General features: G+C 36.3%; 2 protein-coding genes and 1 long non-coding RNA gene across 3 annotated transcripts in view; 1 reads left to right on the top strand and 2 right to left on the bottom strand.

The window, feature by feature from the left end:
• The window catches only part of LOC138333381 (uncharacterized), a 401,614-nt gene extending 395,961 nt beyond the window's left edge, over positions 1-5,653 (bottom strand). The window contains exon 1 of the long non-coding RNA XR_011209978.1: positions 5,610-5,653. This is a non-coding gene — a long non-coding RNA (uncharacterized lncRNA). The remainder of the gene's footprint in view (positions 1-5,609) is intronic.
• LOC138333380 (adipokinetic hormone/corazonin-related peptide receptor variant I-like) overlaps positions 1-27,507 on the top strand; it is a 158,036-nt gene that overhangs the window by 89,065 nt on the left and 41,464 nt on the right. The window lies entirely within an intron of this gene.
• LOC138333994 (uncharacterized) lies at positions 440-5,125 on the bottom strand. Its single transcript, XM_069282721.1, has 4 exons — positions 5,017-5,125; positions 1,213-1,422; positions 934-1,067; positions 440-694 (listed from the first exon to the last, which is right to left on the bottom strand). The coding sequence occupies exons 1-4, from the start codon at positions 5,123-5,125 to the stop codon at positions 440-442; spliced, it is 708 nt and encodes a 235-aa protein (XP_069138822.1).

Below are 27,507 nucleotides of genomic sequence, written 5' to 3'. Positions count from 1 at the left end.
TGTCTTCGGCGGCATGCCTCGGTTATATATCATATATAGCAAATGCAACGGCTTATTCTGAGTATTTCGGCGAATCAGAGAACTGGATTACCATTTACTATTTTCCATAGTACACGGTCATCTTTGTAAGTGCACACACTGCACGGACTATTGCTGCAGACAGCTAGCCCGTCTCCGATTGGCTGAAAACCAGACGGGGAAGAGCTAGGAATGAACAAACGCAAACAAACAAAACAATTAAGTGCAAATAAAAGTTTTAATGCACTTCAAAAGAACACAGTAAATCCAAACATTAAATTCCGTGTCACTTTAAACAATTTTGATCTTTTTGCTGTTCTTTATAATTACTACACTTTCAACACATTCCGGAATTGACACTGTTAGCACATTATTTTCACCATGTTCATCATCACCGTTTTATGTTGGTCGATTTTCCTTGTTATCTGTTTTCAACTGCGTTTTCCTGTTTCATCTCTGATTTTGTTACACTGTTGTTGGACCGCGGCTGCAAAACGTTAATTATTGTTTTGATCATGTCGTCACTTTCCCTTTGATACACTTGCACGGCGTTGCTACGGTGACCACTTCGGCCCATGACGGCCTGGTCGGAGAGACCGGCATTATATAATGCCGTACAGCATGTTACTTTGCCCGAGTGATTGGAAATATTACGGTTAGTAGTGTTAATATTTGCCTCCACAAACAGTTTTTGCCAACAACCTGTGATGAAACCTTTGGTACATTATCAACATTTCCGCATGGTCGCATGTAAAATGGCCCAGTTTTTGGAATGAAATCTAAGTATGTTTCAAAAAGTGGATTACCTGAATCAGCGTACTGTTTAATAAATTTCGGTTCTACGCGACGATGATCTAGCCCGCCTTGAACGTTTTTGCTTATCCGTCCGGAGAACGACAACTATTTTCCGATTGCATCATTTGAAATAGCAAACTGTTCCCCGACAAGATTCCTGTGCTCATCCTTCCCTCTGAATCCAAACAGCTTGCAATTATAGAAAAATACAGCATAACTCAAACCTTGAGCTGTATTATTAACACGTTCCAAAGTTGTATTTCAACCTCCATAGTTACAGGGCCAGCACGATTTTTGGCACTCTGACACCTGCTGCGGTCAGTTCTTTCAGTCCGCTGTCGAGACACTGCCGGAAAGTTATAAATTCACCGTCTTCTTTTTTAAAGAAATTCATTTAACGTCTGCTTTCGCGCAAATGTCTTTGTAAGCCAGAGAGTATATTGGTGAGCGTGTTTGGAAGAAAATAATTACCATCTTTGCGTCTTACTTCCATAACGAATCTCGCTAGCCAATAATTCAACTGTGAATTTGACGCTTCACGTATGTCCATCAGGAGCAAAACATCGGCAAACAATGTGTCCAGTTGAGAGTTTTGATGGCCTGCCCATTCTTGAAAAACATGCACACTCCATGAATTCGCCTGACGGTATTCGTTCCGCCATTTTCTTTTGTAACTCTTCATCCGTTATGGGGTTAGCAAAACGCCTAGGAGGGTCCCACATGCACCCCCCCCCCCAAACCTCCGAACCAATATTTTTTCTGAACCCTTATGACCCACTGATCACAAATCAAAATGTTAACATTGCATAAGTTGGGATGAACTTCCGGTTATGACGTCATCAAGATGGCCGCCATCTCGAATTTCACTAAAAATTGAAAAATAGTCATTACATTAACATTTTTCAACCGAAGTAGACAAATGAGGTACCAAAATGACCACAATAGAACAACAAATACATATCAGGACCAAAAAATCCAATATATGTAGTTATTTCTACGCAGGAAATGAAAAAATCGGATTTAAAGCTCAAAAATGGTGATTTTTCAGCAAATTTTTCATATTTTGTTTGACGCAGCAAAAATGTTTCCCAACAGCAATCTATTATTTCTAATAAGTTTTTTGACCACTTGTCAATCAGTTTAAGCAACAAAAACAACCAAAACCAATGTTAACATCGTATAAGTTCCGGTTATGACGTCATCAAGGTGGCCACCATCTCGAATTTCACTGAAAAATGAAAAATAGTCATAACATTAGCATTTTTCAATTGAAGTAGACAAATGAGGTATCAAAATGACCACAATAGAACAACAAATACATGTCGTGACCAAATAAGCCAATATATGTAGTGATTTGAACGCAGGAAATGAAAAAATAATATTTTAAGCTCAAAAATGGTAATTTTTCAGCATTTTTTCATATTTGGCTTGACGCAGCAAAATTGTTTCCCAACAACAAATTGTTATTCACAATCAGTTATTTGACCTCTTATCAATCTGTTAAAACAACAACATCAAAAATATATAGAAATGCAAAAAACGAATTATTGTTATACCCTCAATTTTATAGATTAGCAGCGTCTCAAAAATAACACAACACCTACTGATAGCGTAACAAATGTAACCTAAGCTAAGCCTGTGTTTCCGTTAATATCATTAACAGTTCCCAAAGCGTTTGTGTCACATGTGAGCACATTCATTGTTTATTTCCTATGCATAGCATAAGCAAAATGTCATATGGTTACTACAATGTCACTAATATGTCTTTCACTGGTTCACAATGATAACCATTATCATTGTGCGTGCTTTCTCGCCTCACTGACCTATCCACTGAAGAGACTCGGCATATCTGGTAGCTGGTACATGCAGTCCGAATCAGAGTACTCGAGATATCAGTATCCAATTCGTCGAAAGCCAGATCGACGTCTTCGATGTCGATGTGCTCATGTGACACTGCATTACCAGTGTTGTTCTAGCCTTTTATGACCCATCCATGACCAGAGTTTATATCAGGAACAACAGGTTCAGGGATGTGGGATCTCTTTCAGATTCTAACTTATCGTACGTATATGCTTTTCAGACTTCTCCGGCATAATGGAAATTACACCAGATGCACATTCTTCAAATGGTGGAATTGGTTCTCTTAAGCACATAACTCCATAATTCGTATGAAGTACTATTCATCAATCTTGTGGACCCTCGTGCAACCATAAATGGCACTGGTGATATCATCGAGGTCATTAATGAGGGCATAAATGTTAAATGTTTTTCATTGGTCTGACTTTTTCCCACTCCCTTGAAGGTGCTGGCTGTGTCACATCTGGTGTATGCGCAAAGAGACCATTGAAGACTCTCTAGTTAAAATTGCTTTCCAGACTTGGCAAAGAGTGAAACTTCACTGCAGACCTCATTTATGACCTCAAAGAATCCACCTGTGCCACCTATGGTCACTGAGGTTCACAAGAATTAGGAATTGTGCTTCATACGAATTAAGGAGAACCAACTCAACCCTCCGCAGAATGTTGATCTGGTGTCTTTTCCATCATGCCGGGGAAGTCTGGAACATCATATACGATATGTGAATCTAGGTGAAACTAGGTTGGAAACAGGAAGAGCTCCCACATCCCTGAAGCCGATGTTTCTGATCTGAACTCTGACCATGGACAGTTGACAAGTTAGAACCACGATGGTAACCCGGTAATGTAATGTCACATCAGGTCACCGAGGTCGAAGACGACACTCTGGCGAGAAAGCACGCACAACGAAAATGATTAGCATTAAGAACTAGTGAAAGAAATATGTGACACTGTAGTAACCATCTTATATCTTTGCGTTATACACAGGAAATAAACAATGGATGTGCTCATTCTAAAAGACACAATATGTTTCGAAAAGTGTCATGGTATTTACGGAACTTTAATTTGATACCCTATAGCTATTAGTTAGCGTTTTGCTGTAATAATTCAGTTTGAGAGGCTACTAGTCTACAAAATGTCGAGCATGAAAATGGATTATTTTGAAGTCCCACTTAGATATTCAGCCAACTTTAAATTCAAATTTGTTAAGATATAAATCGTCAATAGCCAATGTTATATTCAGGAAATTCCAAGACACCAGGAAACTGCAATGTTAGCGGTTTGGAAAAAATAACAATCATATGCCGCATCCGGTGATGTTTTGTAAACCAAATGATGGTATAACAAAATCTCTGTTGCATTTCTATATATTTTTGTTGTTGTTGTTTTAACAGATTGATAAGAGGTCAAATAACTGATTGTGAATAACAATTTGTTGTTGGGAAACAATTTTGCTGCGTCAAGCCAAATATGAAAAAATGCTGAAAAATTACCATTTTTGAGCTTAAAATATTATTTTTTCATTTCCTGCGTTCAAATCACTACATATATTGGCTTATTTGGTCACGACATGTATTTGTTGTTCTATTGTGGTCATTTTGATACCTCATTTGTCTACTTCAGTTGAAAAATGTCAATGTTATGACTATTTTTCATTTTTCAGTGAAATTCGAGATGGTGGCCATCTTGATGACGTCATAACCGAAACTTATACGATGTTAACATTGGTTTTGGTTGTGTGTGTTGCTTAAACTGATTGACAAGTGGTCAAAAAACTTATTAGAAATAATAGATTGCTGTTGGGAAACATTTTTGCTGCGTCAAACAAAATATGAAAAATTTGCTGAAAAATCACCATTTTTGAGCTTTAAATCCGATTTTTTCATTTCCTGCGTAGAAATAACTACATATATTGGATTTTTTGGTCCTGATATGTATTTGTTGTTCTATTGTGGTCATTTTGATACCTCATTTGTCTACTTCGGTTGAAAAATGTTAATGTAATGACTATTTTTCAATTTTTAGTGAAATTCGAGATGGCGGCCATCTTGATGACGTCATAACCGGAAGTTCATCCCAACTTATGCAATGTTAACATTTTGATTTGTGATCAGTGGGTCATAAGGGTTCAGAAAAATATTGGTTCGGAGGTTTGGGGGGGGTGCATGTGGGACTCTTCATCCGTTATGGGGTTAGCAAAACGCCTTGATTCGTCCCCTTTACCAAGCAGTTGTTGTGTAGGTATTTCCAAAACATTTCCAGGTGTCAGGTCAAATTCAATGTCTAAATCATCAAACGTGCCTTGGTGAACTTCTAGGTTTGATGTAATACCTCCCGCTACGCCTACTTGCCTGCAGGGGTTTGACACTTGGCGGGAATGTTTCAATTGCTCCGCCCATTACAAATGCCTGCACTGGATTAGTCAACGATGTCGTTCCATCTCTGTTGAGTGCCATTTGCCAAGTAGGTTATTATATATTTTGTCGTGTTCTATGCGAAAGAGTTCCACTATACAAGAAGACACAACACGAATATACCAAATGCTCCAATAGATCAACTCGTTACTCAATTTAAGTATATTTGAAAGATATCAGTGTAAAGATAATTGAACGTGAATCATGAAAAATGCTGTGCATTTTCCCGAAAATGCAAATTTTTGTCAAAATTATCAAAAAGATAAATTCATGTTTCAAATTTATTTAATCACTATACAAATTTTGTGAAACATTAGCTTAACACATTTGTATAGTTAAAAAAGCACAGTATGACGACTAAAAAAATAACAGATACGTATATTCTTATTTTGTCTCTTCTTCCTAACTGACTTTATTCTTCCTAATGCCCCACTTGGCTACTTCACTTTTTGCCTTGAGTTGAGCGTTCGCCCCTGTGAGGAAGGCTCTGGGTTCTGTCCCCTGGCCGAGACACATCAAAGTCTACAAAAGTGGTAGTTTCTGCTCCTGCTTAGCGCTCAGCATACAAGGAGTGGGACGATTGGTTCGTCCGTTGTCAGTATAATGTGACCGGGTGTGGTGTGCTGCTTGGTGTCTTTGGCGGCATGCTTCAATGATATAGCACTATAAAAAGGGCAAAAGTTCCACTATTATACAAGAAGACACTAACATGAATATACCGCAGTCTCCCAAACACGCACCTCGCACAACATACACGCAACACACAGCATACACGGGAGGCCGTCCTTACATGATCCTGGCAGTTAATAGGATGGTAATTAATCAAACAAACAAACAAACACACATTCCTGCTACACAATCAATACTTTGACAGAAGTTTACACTTTCATACTTGAAATTCTGATTTTAAAATGTTTTCTTATTGTTTCAGAGGTTTCAGACATTTACATTTTTTATATTTATAATTGTTCATTGTTAAACATATTTGTGTAGATTTAGTGTTGAAGCCAGTTTAAGCTTACGAAGCGATGCCGGGCCGTCACACGTACCCGTTTTTTGTTCACACCTAGAAATCGATGTTGTGAAAAAGTTATGAATTAATTGATTTATATAACGAAATATGTACCACCTGGTCAGGCCACATCCCATAGTTGGGGATATTATATAACGAAATATGTACCACCTGGTCAGGCCACATCCCATAGTTGGGGATATTAATACGTAAATACCAACACAAGTACTTATAAGATATATAAATTTCGTTCTTTACCAGTATATCTTGGTTTAAGGAGATGCTATAAACCACTGTGTTACACATGCATGCAGATTTCATGTGTACGTATGGCTGCCGATGTCTGGAAAAATGAAATGGTGAAATTGTTCAGTTTTCAGTCGCTTTTATTCTATGGGCTCCTATGTGAAGTCTCCAATTGAAGTGAAATTACTTTTAAATAATTTAAATACATGCAAGATAGACTATTTTTTTTATAAATACAGATCGTAGTACTGTCAATGCCGACCAGTACACATAGCGCACGGCATCGAGAATCTTAAAATACTCCAAGTTCTGTTTGAAAATATGATAAAAAGTAACCATAACTGACTCATTTGTATGTCATAAACTAAATTCCAAAATTTCTGACGAAAATTTATTCCAACACACATAACTTTAAGACTCTGGAAAAGGACCACATTCGGGATCTCTACGTAATGGCTGCCGTGCGCTAGGGGTAATCTACTAAAGCAATTTTTATTTACTCATAATCACCCATTGTGTGGTGTTTTACCAAGTAAGACTTTGAAAACAGTAATCGCTTATTAAAATGTCAGTATGATGTTTCGGTGAACTTTGAATTTAATTTGTAGTCAAGCTGATATTTGCAATATTCTGTCAATGTTTGTACGTAATGACGACCGTGTTTTTTCTCGCGGTGGTCGAAAATGGAATAAAATATATAATTAGCATATGTTTATATCGATGTATTATTGTTACATATTTCTATTTACACTTTTCGAAATTAAAATAAAGCCACAGTTCTCGGATTGCCGTACTATTTATTACAAAAAATGTAAACAAACATCGCGGCTGTCAATGTGTACAGACAGATATACGGAGTTGTACCTTTGAGCGCCCGGGTGTATATTTTCTGAAATTTCCTGTTCTGGGTCTATTTACTGACCAAGTGTTAATGTAGTCGCCCGCGACCTTTAGCTGACCACGTAAGGATACGAGCACCTAGAAGAAAACGTCCCTATATAAATCGTAAGACATCCAGCAATATCAATTTGTGAAATCGGACAGAATTGTCAGTGAAAGTTACTTTAAACTTAAAAACAACATTAACTTACATGCGTTATTAAGGTATTATATATTCAACAAGAGACGATTAATTTTCATTCAACATTGAGTGACCTTCTTTCATTAGCTTTCCTATCCAGATGTTCTATAATGACCTACCTGTCGAGAGCAGACCTAAAAGCAGCGCAGCGTGTATTTCCGGCTTAATAAGAGAAGCTAGGTTTTAGCTAAAATACTTCATTTAAAGTGCCTTCACTTGAAAACGTTACTAAAGACCGCAAAATAACGTTCTATTTAGAATACTCAAAGAGTATTATCAATTTAAGAAAAAATCTCTTCGAGAGATTATGGCATCATATTAATTTTTGTCAAGTATCTTAAACTCAGCTGGACTCGGGAAGAACATTACCAATATTGATTGTGACATTGTTCAGATATCCTAATTTAAATATGATTAAAATACCGATTTGTAGAACATTTGTCAATATCCCAATAGAGGTTCTGCTGACCTTTCGAATAAACAAATAGTCAATATGCATTAGAACCAGAATGTGACCCCTTATGCGATACTGATAAAGTATATATGATTATTGTTTTTTTTTGTTTTTTTTTTCTAAAATAAGATTGTATGAGTAAGCCAGAGAGAAATGGGTTAAGACAATATTATGGCCGATATCATCCATGTTCTTTACGTTGAAATATGTGTCTGTCCATGTGCTGATAAATATCTTTTTTCAGATTGATACGTTCTTGGATTAAATTGCTGTATTTCATATTGTTCCCTTTTTGGTATGCAATAATAGTCAACTATAACTATTTGGCAATATCTTGGTCTAGGCACTATCTGCTTTATAATTTTGCAGAATCAGGATTCGTAGGCGAATCTATTTCCTCGCACAGTTACGGCAGAAACACCGTCAAGTTTAGAAATTTACTAACAATATATTCCGAAAATCATTGTCCTACCTTAACGTCTTGTTTTCCGCTTTATAAGAATATGAAAACGAAATTAATGTGATAATATGTAAACTCTGGATGATTATGAATATTATTTTTATTTTAGAATATTTCATAATTGTTATGATAAAGATTTATTTAGAACATTGAACATCGCAAAACATCGTAACTCTATGACAAACCCTGCCATCCTGACCTATCAGAAATTCTTCCCTTCGTTAAACCGCCAGAAATGACGGAGTCAAACGAATGGAAATTAACTGATATATTATAATGGTGAAAATAAAGCTGTTAATAGGACTAACAAACAAACAAACAAAAAAGATATATTTTCATGTGATATCAGGATGGATAAAATAAAACATGTCTGTTATAGGGTTTGTGTGCCAGGGCATAGGTCAGTCCGTTAATGGCCAGGGTGGTATCTCTCCCACGTCCATACAGCAGGAGAAGTATTCCCTGGAGGCACACTCCCTATAAGATTACACCTAATAACCAAGTGCTGTGTCCGCTCATGACATCCAATAGATGGTCTTCCGCAGTTGAGAACATCCTGTCTATTATCGCTTTGTAAAGTGGAATTTAAAATGTGCCGTAGCATCCCTGGTGGGCGATTATATTGTTTGTAACGTATAATGTTCGGGTGTAACTCGAGCAGTTACAAGATGATGAGATATAAACCTAGTAACAGATGTTATAAAAACGTTATACATGACACAATAAAGTCGTTTGAAAACAGTTTTATGTGTTTACCATACTCCATAAAAATACAACAATTTAATAAAGTATGTATGCTCTCTTTAGAACTTACAGTGGGTCGTACAAGACACGGAACGAACTAAATAAATTATACATAAGATGGTTTAAACTACAGTGAAACCTGTCTAAACGATCATCTCTGTATAAATATCAATTGTGATCTGGTGAGGTGCGCTGTTCAGTGTCTTTAGCGGTGTGTGTTACCACTGATGTTTTCTCTAGTATATTTTAAGCACCACGTGTCATTGTACGATAATTCAATCTGACGTTTCATGTGTTAATACCGAATGGCGGAAAGAAGTATTTTAACCACAAAGAACTTTTAAGACAACTTGGCTCGTTTGTAGTGCGTTTTGGACAGTTTCAATACATCTTTGCGGCATTCGTCTGGCAATCAATCTAGAAATAAAAGGTTGATGGATGTAAACGTGTCCATTACTTGTTGTGTTAAAGATCTAAGTAATTTGATTCTTCTATAGGTTAACCTTTTCTGGAACGCTACTACAATCCATTATATCCTAAGAAAATCAATATTCGAAATCGCTTGTCCAATGTGGCAAAATTGACAATACACATAGTATATAGCCACAACTGACAGGCATTTCATCAACATCGATATGGTGTCCGTTCTACAGTGTTGATAAATGATGATGACCTCTCCATGTGATGAGAATGTTACCAATCGGAAGCTATATCGTTTAAGGTCGTTAAGAACAGGTTGATAAATGATACTTTATGTATTTTTACCTCATCTTCTCCTGTGGTAATAATTCATAACATTTGTACACAGGCAAAAGTGTCACGCATGTAAATCATCTATATACACCGGCGTTTCTAAAGCCCTTTCGTGTGCTTGAACTTTGAGCACTAGCGTAATTTAAAATTACTATGCCAGACCTAAAACTGTATTACGAATCTATCCGTGTCTATTTTGTGTAAGAGCTTATAGAGTTATTTGTAAATCTTTCGACACACTTAAAGTTTTTCTTTAACATTCTCATTTGTTTCTGACAATTTGGCAACTGTTTGTTGGAATGTGCGATAATATCCCCTCACTGAACGATCACCTCGCCATTCGCCATGTTTCTTTGGCAACTTTTCTGACGAATAAAGCTTTTCCCATTTCACTAATAAATCTGACGTTATTTCTAATTAGAACGAAAATCCAATTTCAAATTAATTTTATCGAGGATCATTACGTTATAAAACAATTATTGAAAGAAATTGGCAATCACAAGGTGGAAGAGTTCCACTTGTACATAGAGGAAATTTATTATACATACACTCACATGTTTATATGACATGCTCTGATTTTCCTCTATTCTAATTGGCTAATGCATTGTCACACGAGGTTCGGTATAAAGCATTTACACTCGGTGTTTACTTTTTTGAAATATCGAGTCAAAATTCCTTCTGTCACGTCATTAAATGTTACATGTAGGTTCTTCATGGGGATGTCCTTAGCCACCGTTCTTCTGGAGCATGCTTTAGTGATATAACACTATAAAAAGGGGGCAACAGTTCTACTATAACCTCCCAAAACACATACCGTAAACTTCATACACGCTACACAACGCATACATGGGAGGCCGTCCTTACATGATCATGGCCGTTAAATATAATAGGATGTAAATATAATGAACCAAACCAAACCTAATCTTTTAATTAGCATAAACATCGGATTATTCATACCTAATATACAAATTAAGAAACTATGATTCGTTCCATTTGGTGTTGCTGAATATTAACACGGTTTTTCCATTTAAGGAGCACCGAGTTAATATTCCTTTGTGAGCGTCATTGCGTAAACGCTGCGTTCTTTACCAATGCTTTCTTGTAATTAATATATACAGAAATTTTGTTGACAATTTTGAAAGAAACGACTTATTTGTTATTTTAACTATCACAAATTGTCATAAAACATACAATGTGTGAATATGCATGATAATATATGATGGTTCAGATCCATAAAAGAACTTTTGACATAGTGGTAAATGTAGCATGAAATATCATACATTTTGAAAGAACCGCCACATTCAACAACATTTTTCAAACGTTTAAATAATATCGGTACACCGAATTGCATAACGTGACTGACATCGGTAATACCTGTTTAGATCGGACCTCCCGAGTCGTATCGCGAGGTCACCCCGCACAGATCGGACATTTCCGAGCTATTTTAAACGTGTACACGTTACAAATCAATATTAAAAAATCATAAAATAAGTAGAACATTTTAAATACTTTTTCTTTGCCAAAAATACAGCAAGTCACAAACCATACAATTTTCGGGACCTTTGTTTCGTTTTGTATGGTGTTATATCGTCATTTTAGAATTGAAAATAATGCCCTCCAGAACCGAACGGTTAATGTTTTAACATCTTCGAGAGTATCGAAGGCGCACGGGAACATCCATCTTCAGCATAATTGCTCTGAAACTCAAACGTCATTTTAGAAGGATTTGATGCGATTCAACGGTTATTCAACTTGCCATTATGGCGTTCATCAGCATATTTCCATTGAGATCGTGACGTTCCTTTCACACTCTGATTTAAACACAGATCCTTATTATCACCACGTTGGATAAGAGGATCTGAGAACATCCCATTAGGGGTCACGTCAGGTGACCTTTTGAAATGGCCAATCAAATTGGCACTGCCAGAATCTTGACTGGGGACGAAAGAGTTTGAAAAAGTTGTCCAAATTATTTTCGTGTATGTAGTCATCTCGCCCGAAGTGCACAACAAATCTAATTACATATGTATACTGGGGCGAAAAGACGATTTCAATTGATGTTGTAAGGTGTAGAAACTGCATTTGCTCTGAAGTACACGTGGTATAAAAGTCATCCGGACATGACTCCTTATGGGATATTGTCAGATCCTCTAATGAACGGAGTGGTTATAAGGATCTGTGTTTTAATCAGATTGTTCCTTTCAATACGATCCCCATGGGTATGTCCATACCGTCACGGATAATTCTGTCGCCAATTCCGACAATGTATTATTGAATAAATACTTTAATCATTCTACGATCGCCTCGACGTGTTTCCGTTGTGTGCTATTCCTGAATTAAACGTCAGCTTACAATCCAAAATGATTACCATGCCGTATTTAGTGATTATATGCAGAACGTCTTTTACTTTCCACTGTGTATGTTTGGCTGCCATTAAATATACTAAAATCTGAAATAGTACCAATATTGTCAGTTATTCTGTATTTGGGTAAATATCTGAGGAGCGAAAACATTTTTGTCCAAAGCTGAATACTCGTTACGTTATTTGCCTATCTTCGTTTGCCGATGGGTAATTCTACACCCAATTACATTTGTAATCTAATCTTGCACTTAAGGTTAAAAGTCTAGAACATTCGTCTTACAGGGGTCACTGAGCAATTGGTGCCAATTTTCCGCCCATCTGCATTAAATTGTGGAAACAAAAAGCATTTTGCGGTATCTCTGATAATTAATGTATAAGTAATGGAACTTTTGGACGATGTTCATGTTTATTATAAACTATACAAGCATCTTCGACAATATTAATAATCACATACATGTCTTATACCGTGTCCGTTTCATCTCTTGTCATTTTGTTTTACAATACGGCAAGACCCATATGACGCCATGGGTAACGCAAAAAAGGTATTTTTTTATATATATTATAGATAATCACCCGGCCGTGTTTTAATTTAGGTAATACAAAGATAAATGTCTTATTTTTTCTCTAGAATAATACATGTCATAATACTCCCTTAGTGCATCAGATACTATCAATCGTAGTTCGGTAATCAAAGTTTACGAATACAATACAAAACAAACAAAAAAACAACGCGTTGCAAATGTCAGTGAATAACAGGAAATATAAAATGGGTTAAAAATAACTACCACCTCACCACTCCCTCCTTCAAGGAGCAATCGGAGATTATTTCCAATTCTATCTAATTAATTGGATTGGTTCGCTGATTACTAGTTAAGTAGATTAACATGTTATTAACACCCAGGGTCATTTAATGACGGTCTTTCGTGTATACGATCGGTGGCGTGCGTGCGTGTTTTGGGATACTGCAATAATTCCTTGTAGAATGTTTTGCGATTGACCAACTGACATTTTAAAACAATAGTAATAAAATGTATTATTAGATTAAAATCCAATACCATCAGTAAAAGGTGTACAAACGATTATACCGACAATTTCCACGATGCATTATTGTAATTAGAGTTTTGCATTTTTTTGTTTTTTTTTTCATTTTCATATATATCATTCAATTCAGCTTATACAAAGCATTTTTTTCAGCTTACAAATTTACTTTATTAGCCCATACAGGAAAAAATGGCGGCACCGTTTTTAACGTCGCTTCTGATTGACCGTGATAAAACGGCGAAATGACGTCATAGATAAAAGTCCAAGAATGGATTTGAAATTTTGTAGAGAATGTCTTTATACAAATTCGATTATAAGATTTGGTATGAATATTTTTTTTGTTATAGAAATGTTACAGAAATATCTGAGTGCAGTCTCATAATAAACCACTTCCAATTTATCATTAAGAAATGTGTTCATATCTTATAAAATAACTTTATTCAAGAATGCATTTTATAGTCGGCTAGATAATTTATCCACTCAAAGTAAAATACCATACCGATGAAAATGAAGTCGCCAATATTACAATTATTTATTGTACGATTCCTATAACAAGTAGTTCACACATGTTTGATATGCACTTGTTATGATAACAACACTGTATGTATTTTGCGCCGGTGTCCGTATGTTTGGATCGTCTTCCGTTTTCATTTCGAAGCGAGAAAGAGAATGGGGTATGATCAGTTAAGTGTTTTTTAATGGATTTCAATATTAGTAAGAATATGTAAAGGAATAGTTGACGCAATAATGATTGTAAAGCAAAGTAAAATGACCAACTGTCGTATAAACATGTTCATTTTCCACATTTGTAGCACAATTTGTTTGTTTGTTTGATTTATTAACGTCCTATTAACAGCTATGGTCACAAACACAAATTAACGTGCCTTATAATTGTATAAGTGGTACTTCTTGATGTTTCATATTTACCCTGAGTGGTATCGTGACTCTTCAAATGATGGTTGTGAAACTAAAGACTATCAATATCCTTTTCCGACCATTGTGGTGTGTTTATGATGTGCTATATAGATAAGTAATATTTCTTTTTTATATTGCTGTTTTGTTGGTTTTTTTTTTTTTTTACATGATGCTTCCGTTTGGATACAGTACCTGAACCGTTTAACGTTCCCAAATTTGCGTTTCGTTTGCGTTATTTCCGTTAGCAATCGTTAGCGTTAGCAATCGTTTATCGTTATCGTTTGCGTTAGCAATCGTTAATCGTTAGTTGCGTTTACAATCGTTTGCGTTAGAAATCGTTTGCGTTAATCGTTAGCAGGACCCACTTCCGCTAACGTTAACCACTAAAAATAGAACCAAATGCCGGTGAGATGCTTTGACGATCCGGATATAATGTTCGTTTTTATCTACTAAGATATTACGTTTACCGCTTCGTGTAGAAGAGATTATCATAACGTCTATGAAATAAAAAATGAATAAAGTGTATTGTATTGCATTTCATACCACTTTTGGATGTAAATAAGTTTGTTAGAAGTGGTTGAAATAAAAATATGTACAGTAACAATATCGCATACATGACGCTCCTATCCGTGAAAACGTTCTGAAATACTCGTATTTAAATGACATTTCAACTTAATGTGATTTTCACTTTTTTTATTATTCTTATCAGAAACATATATCTTATATATGTTTGTTGTTACTATGATTTCTGCGAAAGCAATTCAAATATTAACGAAACTGTCTTACAGAATATGAATGTCAAAAGCATTATTTTAGAAAGAATCCACGACAACTGAAAGATTACACAAGAAAATAGCTAAAACAGATAATAAAAATATAAAAATGTTATTACAGACACGCTGCATAATATTGTTCTTGTTATGTTAAATATTTTCGATGTACGAAGAACGCAAAAAAAGACTCGGGAGATTTGTAAATAAATTCGTGAAATTTAAAAATCATTAATATGACGAGTTTGAACACGGGGAATAGGTGAGATTTGGCATTTACATGTACATATTTTTAAACGCAATTAATTAGTACTTGTATATATATGAAAATTGAATAAAATGATGTAAATGTTTGCAATGTACGAGTATACCTACAACTACATGTAGAACACGTGTAGAGAATTCGAACTGTACAGGGGTACGTTAATTACATTGTAAACCTTAAGCTTCACACGTACTAGTAATGTACGCGTGTCAAATCAGACACGGATATACGTTTAAGTTCATATCAATAAAATCTGAACAGTCACGGGCACCTTCTCGCATGTGCTCGTTGTTATTTGTACCTGGAATCCCTTCAATTCCCAGCGTGACGCGCACGGGTATTTTACCTGCACAGGTATATAGGTCACGACTGGTGTTACCTTGTGTCGACCCCCTGTGGCTGGCCACGGGCGGAGTTCACCTGTAATTAACACCTTCTTGGGAGGGAGATTAACTTTATACTCAACTTACCTGTGCACCATACACTGTGACAGTACATTTCACGTACACATATATATATGTACTGTCGTATTTCAAAGTTTTGATGTGTGCAATATGCTTTCCTATATATTACGTTGGAATGAATTAGCTTACACTTGTATGAATAATTAATTTGTTTAAGCTGTAAATTGAAGAGTTGCTTGATGTGAAATGTGATCAAATAGCTATATTTCTTACACCAGTTACAAATATACGTAGAAAATTGTTGCAATGCAATTTTACAGTAACATAACTGGATATGAAATATTTTCATTCTTTATATCTTTATTATATGCATGAACTAAAATGTATAAAATGAGAGAACTGCAAATGGCGAAACACGAATTCAAATGTTCAATCTTTATTACAGTAGCTGTGGCGTTTGAATGTGCATATGTAAATGTACATGTACGACCCTAAAATCGATGCCTAGTCAATTGTAAACAATGAGCTTTTATGAATGCACACCCTAGTAATATACAGCGTGTAATCCGTTATGAAATAAATATTCCGAGAATTCAATTTTCCATGGTAAGCGAAAGAGCCTTTCGACAATCTGAAAAAAACCTGAAACTAGTGATTGATGCGGGAAACACTGTAAGATGTTAATTATTGCAATTATTGAGTAATGAAACATCGATAATAGAAATCAAACATATAGATGGAAATTTGATTTACTGCATTTTAAATGTGTTTGTGTGAAAATGTTTTATTCGTCATTTCAATACCATGATACTATTTAAGTACCAGTATACGCCTGATCGCTTCACTAAAGTTATGACATTGTGACGGTAATATTATCAATAAAGTGCTGTTGTAACAATTTGTTTGTTATTTCTTAAAATGTCAAACAAATATGACACTTAGAATAATACAATTCTCTCGTAATACATACGGTTGCATACACGTAATTTGTAAACGTACATTTTGTACGTGTGAAGTGGAAACTTCGTACGAGTACAGTCGTGTTTGATGTCATTGTGTTATTATCAGTAAAGAGATGTTGTAACAATTTGTTATTTCTTAAAATATCGGGTATATGAGACACTTTAGAATAATACCATTCTTTCTCCATATAATACAGTTGCACATGTAATTTATTTTGTAAACGTACATTTTGTACATGTAAAGTGGAAACTTTGCATTGAGTACTGTCGTCTTTGACTTCATCGTGCCCCTATAGTTTCATAGGCAAATGTTTATATGATATACAGAAACTTAAATCCCGAACATACTCCAGTTTTTCTTGTACTTTCGTTTGTATTTCAGAACGTCAAGATCCGTAATTTATTCACCGCCAAGCCGTGTCCGTGATTATAACAATGGTGTTTCCGGTTTATCATAGCCGATCGTTTTGCGTTAATCGTTAATCGTTAGCGTTAGCTAACGGACGATTTTTTTGCGTTGCATTTGCGTTAGGCTGGGAACGTTAAACGGTTCAGGTACTGTATGTGAAGAAATCCGTTTTGAATAAAAAGTTGCTCAATATATGAACCGGTTTGGATTTCTTCTAGTTCAGGTCCACTAAAATGATTTATCGTTGTCACAAATAAAGACACCGAAACTATATACTTCTGCGAAAACGTTGGAACACAGTGCGTTAAGTGAAAGACTACCAATCGAAGTCATAATTTCAGTGTATTCCTTTGACTCTTTAGAGAATAAGATAAGAAAGTATTGCCTACTGGCGGAGAACTAGAAAATTTAATTATTTGCATATATAACCAGGCTCCATGCTCATAAAAACTATCTAAGAACTAAGTTTAGAGTAAGCTAGTCATTATATATATATGTCAAAGCACATTGACTCGTTCCTGATTATGATATATAAATATTGTGTAATCGGTAATGTATGTAAATAGACGTAACCCATCTTACATCTATAAATCTCTCACCACTAGGAAAGAGTCCAGAGAGACTGTTTTGGATCTTAGGGCCGGGCGTCTGTTTTACTAAGCTTGAACATCACCTTTTAAACTAATCACACGTAGTATTTTCTTCTCTCAAGTCTTTGTATCAAGTTACGCAAAAAGCTATTGTTTCTTGCGCTTATCTCTGTAGTCTCCTATTTATGATTTTCATATTTGTTCTTTACCGTTAAGGTGGTCATTTACTGGTATCAAAATTTTCGCGAGTTAAACTGAACCTTGGAAAATTTGGGATCTGGCCTTGACGATTCTCAATCTTTTTCTTTAGAGTCCGTATCAATTTTTCGTTATCGAATCGATGTCCCTTGAAATCACGAAAATAGACCTACTCCCGAAAACACGATCTACAAATATGATGCTGATAGTGTAAAGTTTGACGGTATGCTGACATATGATTTTACCCCGAAATTAACAAAAACCGGGGAATGGCAGTGTTATGACTTACTGTGTTCTGTTTACGACGAACTGAAATAACATTTTTGTTAACCAGCATCCATCGCATGCATTGCAAAATTATTCAAATCAAATGTAATAAATGCATGCAAGATAACCATGACAAATATTGCGTTGCGTCGAGAAAGTGTATGACAATGTATAAAATGTTGTATCATGACATTTACACTGTCAATATAGGCCAAACAAATGTATGTTTAAGAAAAAAATCAACTCTGTTCAAAACATATTTCTATCACCAAACTACCATGCATTTATGTTTACTCAGCATGCAGGTACAACAAACGTTCATGAAATACAAATACCTTAAATAAGTGCACACTATACATGTAGTTGCCATTCTTGGATTCGATCGAGGGACACCTCGATAATTACTGGATGATCGCTACAAGTTACTGATGATTTATTAAAAAATATGTAGATAATCATTCCTGCTACAGATACACAAAACATACTACTGAAAAAACCACAAGCTGTCTATGAAAAGCACGTTCAATAACCCAATTAAAACTATACTAAGGAGCAAACTGGTACAGTATCATGAAATACAGCGAAACCGCTTATCATTCAGCAAAACTTGTAACGGTAAATAGTTTGGATCCCCTTGATCTTCCACACAGATCGGCGACGATCGGTTTACAAAAAGTTTCTGATCGACCAATAGTTTTGCTAATAGGCGGGACCAACGTTTGACGGTAACAGTCATGTCTCTTTTTGCTTTACAATCGTTCGGATAATATTCAAACGTCTTCATTCGCTAAACGCAACATGCAGTTTGTCACCAATTTCTTTGTTATGTGTAACATAAGTAGGGAAATACTATTTTAATACCAAACACATGTATCAATATTTGAGAAAAAAAAATGCATTTGAAAAAAATAATTCACCAGGCAAAAATGATTTATGGAAGAAAATAACATTTCTAACAGTTTATTAAAAATAGTTCAACCTATTTTGTTTCTACTGTATTTGATCTGATAATTTGCAAATGTGGAACTTTCGGAATTTTCAAAACATGATTGAATTGCAACAATTTCTAAAAGATTACATTCAAATATTCCATATTTCGACAGTAATGTTGCGTCTGCCAAGGATATTTCATTAGGAGCTTCAGCACTTCCTACTTTAAGTGTTAACATGCATGTATATTCATATTGTTCCTGTTTGGTTACAGATTTTAGTTTGCAAAACGCATTTTAAACTGGATTAAAATCTATGCTATATATAATATGTAGGCAAAACGAAGAGAGAAAACAATCAGCAAATCATTCATTTTCCGGTATCGCGCAATTATGTGTATCTTTGGTACAATTAAGGACGTAGCTAACTTATAAAGATGTGACACAAGCTGTTAAATTGAAAAAAGAATTATGCGACGAACAGTTGCCCCGCCTTCTTCACAAACTATAAGTAAATCAAAGTGTTACACTGCCGCCGATACCGTTCAATGATTGGTCGGCCATTCAGAAACGTTTTGCAAACTGATTGTCGCCGAGCTGTGTGGGAGATCAAATGGATCCAAACTATTTACCATTAAAATGTTTTCTAAGTAATAAGCGGTATCGCTGTATGAAGATATTTTGGTGGTACTGCTGCTACTACCCAACGGCATTATCTCGGCAATCAAATAGAAATCTGCTGAAGGTGAAATGGCTCTCAAAACATTTAAAATATCGATATAGAATAAGTCTTATAAAAAACAAGAATATCCATCCAAACTGGAATTTTAAACAAGAGGCCCATGGGCCTTAACGGTCATCTGACTATTAGTACAATACAACATAGTCGTTTAAAGATTTTAGTCTATTTGACCTCTGTGACCTTGATTGAAGGTCAAGGTAATTCATTTGAACAAACTTGGTAGCCCTTCATCCCAGCATGCTACCAGCATGCCACATGCTCAATATCAGTACCCTAGGCCTTCTGGTTCTTGAGAAGACGTCATTTAAAGATTTTAGTCTATTTGCCGCCCGTGACCTTAAATGAAGATCAAGGTCATTCATTTGAATAAACTTGATAGCCCTTCATCCAAGCATGCTACATGCCCAATATCAGTACCCTGGGCCTTCTGGTTCTTAAGAAGAAGTCATTTAAAGATTTTAGCCTATTTGACCCCTGTGACCTTGAATGAAGATCAAGGTCATTCATTTGAACAAACTTGGTAGCCCTTTATCCCAGCATGCCACAGGCCTAATATCAGGTCTCTAGGCCTCTTCGTTATTCACAAGAATTTGTTTAAATGATTTTAGCCTATTTGACCCCTGTGACCTTGAATGAAGGTCAAGGTCATTTATTTGAAAAAACTTGGTAGCCCTTCATCCCAGCATCCTACAGGCCAAATATCAGTACCCTGGGCCTTCTGGTTCTTGAGAAGAAGTCATTTAAAAATTTTAGCCTTTTTGACCCCCATGACCTTGAATGAAGGTTAAGGTCATTCATTTGAACAAACTTGGTAGCCCTTCATCCAAGCATGTCACAGGCCCAATATCAGTACCCTGGGCCTTCTGGTTCTTGAGAAGAAGTCGTTTAAAGATTTTAGCCTATTTGACCCTCGTGACCTTGAATGAAGGTCAAGGTCATTTATTTGAACAAACTTGGTAGCCCTTCATCCCAGCATGCCACAGGCCTAATATCAGGTCTCTAGGCCTCTTAGTTATTCACAAGAAGTTGTTTAAAGGATTTTAGCCTATTTGACCCCTGTGACCTTGAATGAAGGTCAAGGTCATTTATTTGAACAAACTTGGTAGCCCTTCATCCCAGCATCCTACAGGCCAAATATCAGTACCCTGGGCCTTCTGCTTCTTGAGAAGAAGTTGTTTAAATATTTTAGCCTTTTTGACCCTCGTGACCTTGAATGAAGGTCAAGGTCATTTATTTGAACAAACTTGGTAGCCCTTCATCCCAGCATGCCACAGGCCTAATATCAGGTCTCTAGGCCTCTTAGTTATTCACAAGAAGTTGTTTAAAGGGTTTTAGCCTATTTGACCCCTGTGACCTTGAATGAAGGTCAAGGTCATTTATTTGAACAAACTTGGCAGCCCTTCATCCCAGCATCCTACAGGCCAAATATCAGTACCCTGGGCCTTCTGGTTCTTGAGAAGAAGTTGTTTAAAGATTTTAGCCTTTTTGACCCTCGTGACCTTGAATGAAGGTCAAGGTCATTTATTTGAACAAACTTGGTAGCCCTTCATCCCAGCATCCTACAGGCCAAATATCAGTACCCTGGGCCTTCTGGTTCTTGAGAAGAAGTTGTTTAAAGATTTTAGCCTTTTTGACCCTCGTGACCTTGAATGAAGGTCAAGGTCATTTATTTGAACAAACTTGGTAGCCCTTCATCCCAGCATGCCACAGGCCTAATATCAGGTCTCTAGGCTTCTTAGTTATTCACAAGAAGTTGTTTAAAGGATTTTAGCCTATTTGACCCCTGTGACCTTGAATGAAGGTCAAGGTCATTTATTTGAACAAACTTGGTAGCCCTTCATCCCAGCATCCTACAGGCCAAATATCAGTACCCTGGGCCTTCTGGTTCTTGAGAAGAAGTTGTTTAAAGATTTTAGCCTTTTTGACCCCTGTGACCTTGAATGAAGGTCAAGGTCATTCATTTGAACAAACTTGGTAGCCCTCCATCCCAGCAACCTACAGGCCAAATATGAGTACCCTGGGCCTTCCGATTATTGAGAAGAAGTCGTTTGTAAAAAAGTTTACGCACGGCGGACGGCGCACGGCGCACGACGACGGACGGTGCATGATGACAATAGGTCATCCTGACCCTTCGGGTCAGATGACCTAAAAATCCGGACCGTGGCTCTCCATTTCAAAGTATGGATCCAAACGCGTACATTTCTACGACAATGCATCATAATTTTGGGTAAGAATTAACATGTAACGTGGTCTGATAGCGGAATGTTTATACTTGTAAACTGTCGCTTCATATTTTCCTTTAAAGGTCGTTTTCAAATGTTATTGAACAAATCTGACGACATCCCATGTTTATCGGTGTGGATTGAGTATTCATTAACCGATTTCGCCACTTAATTTAAAGGACGTATACATCATTATGCTATTTATATAAATTGAGCACCGATGAAAACGGAACACTGTTATAATATGCAAAATTTAATGGTAACAAAAACTTTACAGAAAAAATCTTTTTTACGTCGACGTTGTGTCAACATGTTCACACGGAAGGGTCTACAGGCTTTCAAACCGGCACTACGCAAACGTCGGCGGACAGTAGAGACCAAAATTCGTCTTCCATTGATACCTATCGTTGTTCTGGCCGTAAAGAAGCAGTTTGGAAGTGGTCACGGAGATGGGTGACCTGGATGTAACGGTCCTGTCGATCGGACGTCACTCGTTGCCTTCTAGGGCGCGGTCTATCATTCAGAGAACCTGTTTGAAAGTACCGCTAATGTAGTCCAACAGTAGTAGAAGGCAAACATCCCATTCTACGCCCAATTTCACGCCTCGTAAGTCCGCCTGCCAACATACCCCTAAATTCGTGACGCTGGGTATCTGTAAGTCGTGGCATCGTTTTCCAAACTAAACGGCGTTTTCATAATCTGAATGTGGAGAACAGACAAGCACAAGGACAGCAAGGAGTGTACAAGTGTAATGGGTAGACAAAGCGCATTGATACCGAGTGCACGTGCAGTTTACATTATTAATTTGTTTGATATGAACAAAAAATTTAATTGAAAAATATTCAATTAAAAAGTGTTGCGTTTTCATCGGCGCTCAGTTTATGTATGTATGCAGATTGTTCAAACTATTATCATCTGTAATATATGGAAATACATGAAATACAGTTACCGTGTTGACTTAAACGACCAAACATACGGATACCGGCGCGAATTTCCTACAGTGAACAGCACGAATAATATTATATCACAGTCGGCCAAAACACCAATCTGATTAAGATACAGAATCTTATAACCACTTCTTTCAATAGAGGATCTGACAACATCTCTTAAGAGGTCATGTTAGGATGACTTTTTACAACAGATGAATGTTCTGCATATTGCCTGTCAGTTGATAACTTCATTCCGTCCAAGTATACATAAACATTTAGCTTTGTTGTGCTCTTTGGGCAAGATAACTATACACACGAAAATAATTCTTACAGCATTTTTTCAATCGATTACGTCCCCATTCAAATTTGTGGCAGCAGCAATCTGATTTTTTCCAGAACGTGACCCCAAATGAGAATCTGTCTCAAACGTAGTGCTAACAAGGATATGTATTTTAATCAGATTGCCCAAAACATACACCGCAAACGCGGATGGTCGTCCTTATATGACGTTGGCTTTTAAAACAAACCCGTTGTGCACAAATCATTTCATTTCTGTTTTGATATGTTGTGGTAATTGAAACCATGATACTATAACGTTTCGAAAACACATTTTGTAATTAATCCCGTCTGATGTTTGTACGACGGTCGAACAAATTCTTAATAACATTTCTCGGGAAACATTTACTATTAAATTCCCATTTAGACGCCAGTTAATTAACGACTTAGTGATATAAACTTGGTTTTGTAGATTAATGAAGCCAACAGTAGCATAGTTACCTCCCTGTTGGCATAAAAAGACTCAGTATGAAACCTTTTAAATGTAGGCGTTCGTGTTCTTTTCTAATACTGTATCCATGCACTGTTCAAAAACCGGTTGACAATTTCTTACGTCAGGAAAAACACTTTAACAAGTTAATGGCAAAAGCATCTTCAATTGATCTTTCTTGAAATACGATTAAACAATGTATTATGTTCTGTACAAACTCGAGGCAAGTCTTATAGCTACTTTAGATAGAAGCTACAGATTATCCATGCATAGTCATCATCAGGTTTTATATAAAATAAGGAAGAACAAGTTATGTTATTGTTAAATGGGTTGTTTAGATTCAAGAAGAAATTTTTATGAAGAAAAACGTGGATTTAAAGGCAAGGAATAACTACCCACAACTGGTAATGAGTCCAAATTGCACTGTTCCTTGTAAAATCCATAGCTCATGTCATATCTGCCCGAAAGCCATCAGTAGTCTGATGTTGGTCAAGGGATGATTACATGACAAGCGATATGGGGATCTCTGTGTTTTATTCTGTTTTTCAATATTGAATGCTAAATTCAACACAATTCTTATCAAAGTGTCTTAACGAGAAACTAAGCCGCAATTAAATCGATGAAACTGATGTAACTAAATGTATTTTGTTAGTGTATGACCGCTCGGCATCCACGCTATCGCAAGGCTTGTTAGTTTTTGCTCTTGCTGAGCGCTCAGTATAAAGGGGATGGAAAAACTGGTTCGCCCGTATATCACTATAAAAAGGCAAAGAGTTCCACTACACCAGAAGACACAACACAAATATATTGTAGTCTCCAAAACACGCAACATACACGCTACACAGCGCATTTATGGTAGTCCGTCCCTACATGAATCTGGCTGTTAATACGACGTTAATTAATCAACCAAAAACAAACATAGCGCGTTAGAATAGCAAAAGTCTAAATCTTGGTTTAATCTCTTCCTAACACATTTATTTCTCCCTAACTATGTCTTCCGTCACATCGCTTAAAGATTGGCCTTCCGTTGAGCCTTGTCGCCTCTATTCCGTGGTTGGGAACACCATAGTTGATAAATGTTGTAGTTCCTGCTCCTGCTTAGTGCTCATCAATGTTTTCTTTACACAATGGCCTTACTATCGGGAAAAAATCAACCTTCGCTTAAAGTTAGTGTCTATTATGTGAACAGAGCGACAGCCAATTTACTCGTCGCACTGCGGAAAAGGCTTTCGAAACTTCACAATAGCGAGAAACATGATACGCATTTTCGGGCAAGTGTTTTAATAAGTATCGTTAGCAACAATTCAGATGATGAATTATGTAATATTCAGTACGAAGTAGATAGATAAATATTCTTAATTTCATCTTTTTAGAAATTATAGTTACTATTTTAATTTCAATTAAATTAAATCGTTATTCAGTTCAGAATTCCGAAATCACGTTTTCAATGTAATATGTTAATATGTAAAGTCAGTGATGGAATTGAATCACCAATGTTTATTATCATCATCTACCATGAATATCCATCTGACTTCCAAGTAGAAACTGGCATTGCTTGTTATCTCGTAGGTGGTCGATTTTATATATTCTGTTACTTCTAAGTTTACAACAAAGTCTAATACTTAATCAATGCCGGGCACTGCATAAGTAATGCGTAGTAATATTATCCGAACGTTTCCAAAATAGTCTATATACTACAATGTTCCGTTCATATCGATATGAGGGTTTGGGTTCTATCCCCTGGCCGAGACATACCATAGTCTATAAATATGGCAGTTTCTGCTGAAGCTTGACGCTCAGCATACAGGGAGTTGGTTGACTGGTTGTCAATATAACGTGACCGGTTCGGATATGTTGTTTGGTGTCTTCGACGGCATGTTTCGTTGGTATAACACTTTAAAAAGGCAATAGTTCCACTATACAAGAACACAACACGGACCTTCCGCAGTCTCCAAAAACATGCATCTTGCACTTCGCATATGATTAGGTTTTGAGCATTAACGAAGTATCCATAGCGTCTATTCAATAATTGAAGTAAAATTCTGCCACTGTTCTAGCAAGGTTTCGCCATGAGTTGCGAGTGGGTAAAAGTCCATTTTATACAAAGTCAAATAGAACTGATGCTACATTTAGCCTGTGTGCGCTTGCGAATATGTCATGAATAAAGCTTTCCGCGTGGAGTACCTTATTCCAAATAAGAAAGCACACACCAGTAATGAAGAGTACGCAGTATATAATAATATTCCGGACATGTAAGTTACCGAAATCGGATTATATTGTGAATGGATCACAGTAACGTTACAGAATGTCTGTCAGAAATATTTAAGGGACAAATCTAATCATAAGTAATTATGAATACTATTCTCAAGTGTATCGCAGGGAGGCCACGTTGTCACTTGTGTAATTTACTTGATGGTGGCGTTTTTGACCTGGTAGGTTATACGTCTGGACGTGTAATTGTAGTGACCCAGAGATCAAGATTTCCATTATCGACGGAAATGTATCGATGGGCAATCTTACAATATCCTATAGACACCTGTTATACACCGATTTTTTGCGAACATAAATTTATGCATCGCCCAGTAAGTTTGTCAACCCTAAATACTCGGTGAATTATTGCAACATATGGATATCTAAAAGTTGACTTATCATATGCTTCTTTTATAGTTACCATTGAAAAGAAATGGGGGAACATTTGAATTCCATGGTTTCAAATAAGAGACAGCTGTAGCATTAGTTAACCTTGGCATAAATTTCCATTTTTGCGAATTATTCCTTATTCGAAATATCCGCAGTTAGTCTTTGTAATAATTGAAAAAGATAAGCATACAATTAGTTTGCACTTATCCACATACAAAACTATTTAATGTTATAGACACCAACTAAATAATGTTAAATAGACCACAGTGTTAATGTTTGTTAAAGCTGTGTAAATAGTGGTTACACAACGAGTGGTTGTACGATATGGAATTAATTCCACACAGGTGACTTATTTTTTAAAAGTTACAAAAGACACGAATAAATTCCATATCAAACAACAAGTCATGTGCCCTGTTTCTACTACAATTATGTCACCCATTAGCCGATAGAAATACGTTGAAGATAAGATAACATGTGTTTCCCGAGATGTAGTAATATTTTCATCAGCAAAAGGCATTAATCAATATTCAAAAAGTCATATTTCAATGAAGATTTCATTTATATAAAAATCCACCAATCGGGAACAATTTTAGAATAAAACATTTCTCATTTAACATATTATTTTTTTTCTAAGTTATTCCAAAAATATAATACTCATTGTGGGCTATATAAAAGCATGCACATGACAGAGTCGTGCCGTTAAATGTCTGCCAAATAATAATAAATTCATTGTTATCAAGTTCAAGTCCGTTACAGACTCCTCGTTTAATCTCCTATACGCAACAGTAAATTGAACTGGCAAGTCGGACTTTCTCTTGTAGGGCAACGGAAACCCCACAATTAAGTATATCTTCCTCTACCTGTTCAGCAACTTCAAACTGGGTTGCAGCATAACAACACATTTTCTATCAATGATCCCTTTTTAGGACGATTTTCAACCGATAATGGAACATATCAGCAATTTTAGTGAATCACGTCAACCGAAAGTGCCAAAGACAATGGCGGAGCGGCCTTAGTTACAGCAAAGAAATCAGCTTCCAGGAGCGGATCCAAGACGAAAGTCGATCAGTATGTCACTCCATCAAATAGCGGTGAAGATGCAGAAAGAACATTGACGTGCAATACTTGCAACTTCCAACTATCTTAAGCGACGCTACTGAAATATAGGAGATGTAAACTCGAACATTGCATAAAATGCCTTCATAAAAAGAAGGCATAATACGTTCTGTTCGGACTGCAGAGACTATGGAAAGAATAGTGAAT

This window comes from Argopecten irradians, chromosome 10 (genome assembly GCF_041381155.1).
Source record: "Argopecten irradians isolate NY chromosome 10, Ai_NY, whole genome shotgun sequence".
NCBI lineage: Eukaryota > Metazoa > Mollusca > Bivalvia > Pectinida > Pectinidae > Argopecten > Argopecten irradians.
The sequence above is the reverse complement of the archived record's forward strand: the minus strand, read 5'-3'. Positions and strand labels throughout refer to the sequence as shown.

Excerpts from the sequence above, each read along its gene's own strand:
- LOC138333994 (XM_069282721.1), bottom strand. The coding sequence starts at position 5,125 with ATGGCACTCAACAGAGATGGAACGACATCGTTGACTAATCCAGTGCAG. Across the intron at positions 1,423-5,016 it reads TGTCAAACCCCTGCAGGCAA|AATGGGCAGGCCATCAAAAC; the intron begins GTAGGCGTAGCG and ends ATGTTTTTCAAG. Across the intron at positions 1,068-1,212 it reads ACATTTGCGCGAAAGCAGAC|CTTTGGAACGTGTTAATAAT; the intron begins GTTAAATGAATT and ends GTTGAAATACAA.